The sequence below is a fragment of the Jaculus jaculus genome, chromosome 1 (genome assembly GCF_020740685.1).
Source record: "Jaculus jaculus isolate mJacJac1 chromosome 1, mJacJac1.mat.Y.cur, whole genome shotgun sequence".
NCBI lineage: Eukaryota > Metazoa > Chordata > Mammalia > Rodentia > Dipodidae > Jaculus > Jaculus jaculus.
This window is the reverse complement of record NC_059102.1, coordinates 209,646,043-209,653,777: the sequence shown is the minus strand read 5'-3', so window position 1 is coordinate 209,653,777 and position 7,735 is coordinate 209,646,043. Positions and strand designations below refer to the sequence as shown.

The window sequence follows — 7,735 nt, the reverse complement described above, 5'->3', positions numbered from 1 at the left end:
GACATGCATGGAATGGTATAGTTTTAGTGAAATAGATTTTTAAATTTTTCTATGAAACAGACTCGAGCCCAGACTGACTTAGAATTCACTTTGTAGCCCAGACTGGCCTCAAACTCATGGCAATCCCCCTACCTCCATCTCCTGAGTACTCAGTATAAAGACATGTACCACTATACCTGACTTTAGGTTCAAATTTCAAATTGTCTGAAAAGAAAATACAAACACATTTTCACTTATAAAAGTTAAATTTTTTTTAAAATAAAATTTAGGCTGGAGAGATTGCTCAGTGTTTTAAGGTGCTTGCTTGTAAAGCCTGACAGCCTGGATTTGATTCCCCAGTACCCACACAGAGCCAAATGCACAAAGTGGCACATGTGTCTCCCTGAGTTCATGGCAGTTGCAAGAGACCCTGGCATGCTCATTCTTACTCTCACTCTCCTTTCTCCTCTTTTCAAATAAATAAATAAAAATTTAAAATTAACTAAGTCCGTAACTTTAGATTTCTTTCTTTTTTCCTAATGTCCTTTTGGTACTATAAAATGCTTTTATTTTCAAAGCACATTTACATGAATATACATTATTTCCTTGGTTTTGGTTAAGATAAAGAGACAAGCTTGAAAAAAAATGAGTTTGATGTTGGCCGTTTAGAGACCAATGAGGTCCCTAAAACAATGTAGGCCAATTCTAAAACAATTACTGACTACAGCTAAAAGACACCACAGGCTGTGTTTACAGGACATCAGGATACCATGCTGGATCTGAAAGGAAAACCAGCTCCCTCCTCATAGTTCTGGAAAACACTATTGGAACTGCTGGTGGCGTGGGTGGGCAATCAATGGTTACTAACAGTGTGAACCTTGAAGTCAGTCAGACAGGCAAGAATGGGGCCAAGGAGACAAAAGAGTATTTAAAAATGAGCTTAAAAGTCCTAAACTTGCTGAACTTCCTAATACAATTTTCAAAAACAACTTGTGTGTTTTATGTATATAATTTATTCAAAACTTTAAAGTTGGCTGTAAAGTTGCCTACAAAGCCTAAGAACTCATGTTTAAATCTCCAGGACCTACATAAGCACATGTTGCACATGTGCACAAGGGGGGCAGTGCATGCGTCTGGAGTTCATTTGCAGTGGCTAAAGGCCCTGGCACACCCATAATTGTATGTAATTCCCTCTCTTCCAGTCTCCACATTCTGAACGTACCTTGCACTGACCTGCACCCCAGTACTTATTGCCTCCTACAATAAGGGAATTTTCTTATGGATGTTTATTGTTCATTTCTTATCTAATAAGCTTTGGGGGTGACTTTTTTTCTTTCCAAATATTTTTCTTTCTTTTCAAATTTTTATTAACATCTTCCATGATTATAAAAAAATATCTCATGGACTGGAGGCCCGCTCCAAGGGAGGGAATACATCCCTGATACTAAAAACTTAAAACAGGAGTAGTCATGATCTCTAGGGGTGTAATATCTTCTGATATCTGGGTAAGCATATATACTATGCTTATCAAACTGCCCAGTAAGCACTTCTCTTAATATTCATACACTTATATTAATGCTACTCTCACTTTGGGTAGAGAATCTTCTCTTTTCAGATGGCAGTGACCTTGGGATGACTCAGAAGGTATCATGGTGCTGGAAAGAAGTGACTAGAGTACCGAGTCACATCTTCCAAGGCTCAGAGTCTAATGTGGAAGAGGTGGCAGGAAGAATGTAAGAGCCAAAGGAAGGGTTGGACTCCTTACAATGTGCTCCCTCCCGAGATAAAATGGCTTCAATATCCATGACCTCATAATGCCTGACACTACCTACACAAGACCATCATTACAAGGAATAAAGAGGAAAGACCAAGACATCAAAATAAAAGAGAGACCTATTGAGATGGGGAGGGGATATGATGGAGAATGGAATTTCAAAGGGGAAAGTGGGGGGGGGGAATATTACCGTGGGATTTTTTTTCTCAACTTTTAAAAACATTTTCCATGATTATAAAAAATATCCCATGGTAATACCCTCCCATTCCATCCTCCACCATATTCCCTCCCCAGGGGGGTGTCTTTTTGTTTCTTCTTCTTCTTCTTCTTTTTTTTTGGCTTTTTGAGGTAGGGTCTCACTTTAGCCAAGGCCCACCTGGAACTCACTATGTAGTCTCAGAGTGGCTTCGAACTCATGGCAATCCGCCTACCTCTACCTCCCGAGTGCTGGGACTAAGGTGTGCGCCACCGTGCCCAGCAATTCCAGCTTTAAAAAAAATATTGCATTATTTGCAAGCATATAGATATAGAGAAAGAGGGAGAGAGAGAGAGAGGGAGGGAGGGAGGAAGGAGAGAGAGAATGGGTGCACCAGGGCCTTCAGCCACTGAAAACGAACTCCAGATGCGTGCGCCCCCTTGTGCACCTGGCTTACTTGGGTCCTGGGGAATCAAACCTAGGTCCTTTGACTTGGCAGGCAAGAGTCTTAACCGCTAAGCCATATCTCCATCACAGTGTTCTGGGTTTTACCGGCGCTTTACAAAAACATTTCTTCCATCATTAGCCCAACCAGAAAAAGTAACTCAGAAAGCAAGAATTCCTGCTGGATTTTAAATACAGACACCTAAAAGGGATACACCCCACCAAGACGACCCTGGTCCGTCTACAGGTGGCCTGAAAGCTCAGCAGATACATGTCCTAGGTGTAGCCCAAGGAAGACGAAAACACAGCTGCAAGACAGCTGAACAAATACATCAATAAAAAGAGGGTTCGCCGGTTCCACCTGGTCATTCCACCTAGGTCTAGGGCTGCGTGCGGTAACAGCCCGAGGGGAAACCCCAGTGGATTCAGTGACCAGCCCTACCCGCCCTGACACCTGCGTCGGTCAGTCTCAGTGGCCCCACGGGCGGGAGGACTCGCTTTCCTCCAAGTGGGGTCCGACGTAGTTACGGTGCGTTTGCAACCTCGGTGACCGTTCCCTAGGCCCGAGGGGCTGGGTCCGACCTCGCCTGGTTCCCCGGGGCCGGGCGGACGGCTTCAAGGAGACCGGCCGCGGCGCCGCACCGCGCCGCGCTCAGGCTCCAGCCGGGGAACCCTGGAGTTCCGAGGCCCCGCCCCCGGGGGCGTGGCCGAGCGCGGGCCCAACCACTGTGGGCACGGCCCGGGTGCGCCCGCTCGGCCCCCGCCGGCGTGGTTCGGTCCGGAGTCGCGGGTCACGTGGCGGCGGGGGCGCGGCCTGCTCGCGGCCGAGGTGGTGTTGCCGCGGCGGCGGGAGTCCCTCGGAGCGGCGTGGGCTCGCTGCAAAGATGCTGGGCCCGAGTCCCCTCGCCGTCGTCCTCCTGGCCGGGGTTGCGACCTGCGCCGGAGCGCAGCACGTGCCGCCGGTAGGTGGGCTGCGGAGGGCGCGCGCGCAGGTGCAGGTCGGGGGTGGGGACACCGGGACACCCGGTGGCATCTTGAGTGCAGGCGCCGTGAACTCTCTGCCGCCTGAAACCCGCGCTCCTTCCGGGCAAGTCCTTGTCGCCTCGAAGTCTGGGTGTGACGCGCCGTCTATCTCGGGCTCACGTCTCTGAACCTCCATTCACACTCCGCATCCAGAGCTCGGTAGAGGAAAAGCGCAGGCTGATGACACCCTCTGCCTGGGGACGCGAGGAGAAGGTCCCCACTGGAAGCTGGCCGCCGCAGGCCCTCGGCCCGAGCCCGCCCCCGCCCCCGCCCCGCGCGCCGCGCCCTCCCGCCTGGTCATGGGACCCTGACCACGAGCAAGTCACAGGGCCACCGAGCTCAAACCGCGAGGGACCGTGAGGGATGCGCGGACGCACAAGAGGAAGCAGTCTTAGTGAACGTCTAGCCAGAGGTCACACTACTGTTCAGAGAAGCATTCCTAAACTCTCCTCTCTCGGCGTTCAGTCTGGCGCGTGTTTCATAATTCGTCTCTTTAAAAGCAGAGAAACTGTCGGTGGTTGGGTTTTGGCCAGCCGATTAGATAACTACCTGAGTGCATCTTATCTGACCTGAGACTGGATGATGACGATATTGACTTCCTTAGGAAGGATTGAAAGTGACAGAAAATTGTACAAACTTTTTTTAAAAAGTGAAGAAATAGTTTAAGAATCAAAAAGGGATAAATATTAGCCATTAAAAGTAAATTTAGGAGGTCAAAGTAGAACACAAGAGTGTATACAACGATTTCAGGATTCCAAAAATATACACGAAGTTATAGGCAAGGAATGAAAGATAAATCCAAGTTAGTTTGCTGTGCTTAAGGGACTACTTTGCTGAGAGGGGATTGTGGCGTCTTTTAAAGGATTTAATATTTTGATTCTGTTGATGTCGTTTATCAAAATACCATGAGGAACACACAAGAAGTTGGACAAATTCAGTTTATTATTTGAAGTGAGACGAAATGCATGCCTGGGCCTCCATGGGTTAGAAATCACCTGTTACAGAATTTGGACCTTGGTTGTGTATTTGAGGTTAAGTCTAAGGGATCTAGGTTTTGTTCTAGATTGAATATCTCTAGAAAACGGGGCAATTCTTGGGTAAAACAATAGCATTTATTCATTTAGCAAAAGTATTTTGTTTAGTATCTTGGGAGTTGTACAGTATTCTCCTTATTTCATTATGTCTCAGAATTGATTTATCTGAAGTTGTGTCCAAGAGCAGAACAGAACAACATGGCTGTGTCATGCCAACTTGTAATAATGTCTAGCTATTTATTTCAAGGTACTTTAAGATATTAGTGTTGGTTTATTTGTTGTTTGTTCCTTTCTTAATACTTTTTAGGCAGAAATTTTATTATTTATTTACTTATTTATTTTTACACTGCTAGAGCTCAAGCCCAAGGCCTTGAACAAGCTAGGCAAGTACTTAACACACTGAACTACCGCCCTCCCCCCCCCCCAGCCAAAGCAAAAGTATTTTGTAAGCTGTTTGCAATACAAGAAGAATGAATAGCCTGTCAATTAATTTACTAGTTCGTACTTTGAGTTGCCAAAATCTACTCAAACCATTGGTGTTAATTTGGAATGCTGTTTTCACAGGTCTTCAGTGAAATGACAAAAACATAAGGATTGAAACTGAAATTCTTGATCTAGAATTTTAGCTTTTATTTTGACTTTATGACCTCTTGTTAAAATGTTCTTTCTTGTCACAGAGATAGGAGAGACACTTGTTATGTACAGAAGGTTTTTTTTTGTTTTAAAAATTTCACTTAACACAATAAAAATTGAGGCCCTTTTTTTACTGATGTAGAAAATCCTGGAACCTATTTGTCAAAAATATCCTTAGAACTGCATAGAAGTGTAGTAACTTCATTCTCTGACCAAAAAAAAATTTTTTTTTTAACCTGAACCATCATGTGATAAACTCTCCATCACTTTGTGGTGACAAAACATACTTCAAAATGGCTTGATAAATATGAGGGCCAGCTTTAAGTGACAAGCAAGTGATTTGGAACGTCTGTTGCATTTTTGAGGCTTTTTACAATATACATGCTTTAAGTCTTTTGAGTTATCCTTCATTATTAAATTTGTGCAGAGTCAGTTGAGAGATGGTGGTGATGGAAGGAAGCAAACAACACATCATCTAGGGCTCTACAGAGCCGCTTAAGAAGTTTTTAATGTATCCTAACAACAATAGAAAGCCAGTGGGCAAGTTTAAACAAGATAAAACTTTAGTGGCAAAATGACATTTTAAAAAGATCAGTTTGGATTGGAGGAGAATGTGATTGGTATGGTTGAATATGAAGATACCAGACCAGAGGAGAAAAATGGGCATTAAAGAAGAGTAACAGGGCTGGAGAGATGGCTTAGTTGTTATGGCTGTTGCCAGCGAGCCCTAAGGACTCATGTTCAACTCTGCAGGTCCAACATAAGGCAGATGCACAGTGACAAGTGCACAAGGCTGCACGTGCGCACAAAGGGGTGCACACATCTGGAGTTCAGTTGTAATGGTGGGAGGCCCTGGCGCAGCAATTCATTCTCTCTCTGTCATTAAAAAAAAAAAAAAAAAAAAAAAAAGGCCATTCAGGGGCTGGAGAGATGGCTTAGCGGTTAAGCACTTGCCTGTGAAGCCTAAGGACCCCGGTACAAGGCTCAATTCCCCAGGCCCCACATAAGTCAGATACACAAGGTGGCACATGCATCTGGAGTTTGTTTGCAGTGGCTGCAGGCCCTGGCGTGCCTTTTCTCTCTCTCTGTCTCTCCCTCTCCCTCTCCCTATCCCTCTCTCTCTCTCTTTCTCTGTCTCTCACTCTCAAATAAATAAAAATAAAAAAAATTTAAAGGCCAGTCTGTTGGGCTTGCCTCAAAAGTTAAAAAAGAAATAAGTAAAAGAAGGGTAACAGCTATTGCAAGGGAAAGAGATGTAGGTGTTTCCAGTCAAGAGGCAGAATGAGCAGAAGGATGGATTGCACGAGGGTGAGGAAGTGGGGTGTCAGATGACCTAAACAGTTTTACAGTGCTCAGCTGGATGAGCCATAACATCATTGCCAGGAAACACAGAGTGGAAAAGGTTGGGGGGCTAAAAATATGAGAATGATTTTGTTTTGGTTCTGTTGACTTTCAGATGGCAGAGAGGGTTATACAGTAGGCTATTGGGGATGGAGATAGAATTCTGGATAATGGGAGTCTAGGCATACTGAATTTGGTTGAAGTCATTGGAATAGTCAAAGTCTTCTAAGGGATATAAAAAAAAGAAGATGAAAATCAGGCAAAAACTAAGTGACTTGCATGTGTATGTGTCAAGTAAAGAAATAGACAAAGTTAATATTAACAGCTCAAATGGGAGAGTTAAATGGGCAACAGAGGAAGGCAAGTCACTTCTAAATATGATTAAGAAGTGAAATATCAGTTTAATCCCAGCACTTGGGAGGCAGAGGTAGGAGGATCACCATGACTTCGAGGCCACCCTGAGACTACATAGTTAATTCCAGGTCAGCCTGAGCAAGAGTGAGACCCTACCTCAGAAAAAACAAAAAAAGGAAGAGAAATATCAGGCAGAAGAGATGGCTTAGCTGCTAAAAGGACCCAGGTTCATTTCCCCAGGACCCACATTAGACAGATGTGCACGTCTGGAGTATGTTTGCAGTGGCTGGAGGCCCTGGTGCACCCATTCATTCTCTCTCTCTCTGTCAAATAAATAAATTTTTTTAAAAAAGTGAAAGAAGGGCTTGAAAGATGGCTTGGCATTTGCCTACAGAGCCCAGGTGTCCCCCATAAACTTAGGTGTTCTGAATGCTAGGTTCCCAGCTGATGGATATTTGGGAATTAATGCCTCCTGGAGGGAGTGTATTGTTGGGGGCAGGCTTATGGGCCTTATAGCCAGTTTCCCCATGCCAGTGTTTGGCACACCCTTCTGTTGCTGTGGTCCACGTTCTGTTGGCCAGGGGGTGATGTCCACCTCTGCTCATGTCATCGTTTTCCCCTGCCATCGTGAAGGTTCCCCCTGAGCCTATAAGCCAAAATAAATCTCTTTTTCCCAGAAGCTGCTCTTGGTTGGGTGATTTCTAACAGCAATGCGAACCGGACTGCAACAGTAAAGTGGTACCGAGGAGTGGGATTGCTACTAGACCCCTGACTATGTGGCTTCAGCCTTTTGGAGCTGATTTTCAAGAGGAATGTGGAAGGATTTGAAACCTTGGCCTAAGAGATGCTTTGCAGTGCTGTAAGTACAGCTTGATGGTCTATCCTGGTCAGAGCTGAAAGACCTGAAGGCAGTAAGAACTATGGACTGTGAGGTTTGGCTTATGAGGGTGAGAAAGA

The 7,735-nt window shown here is 45.1% G+C and overlaps 1 protein-coding gene across 1 annotated transcript in view; it reads left to right on the top strand.

Annotated features, from left to right (window-relative positions):
- The first annotated feature begins 3,230 nt into the window (after positions 1-3,230).
- Asah1 (N-acylsphingosine amidohydrolase 1) overlaps positions 3,231-7,735 on the top strand; it is a 50,188-nt gene continuing 45,683 nt past the window's right edge. Inside the window, exon 1 of the mRNA XM_045138827.1 lies at positions 3,231-3,355. Within this exon, the coding sequence (XP_044994762.1) occupies positions 3,278-3,355 (78 nt within the window). The 5' untranslated portion in view covers positions 3,231-3,277. The remainder of the gene's footprint in view (positions 3,356-7,735) is intronic.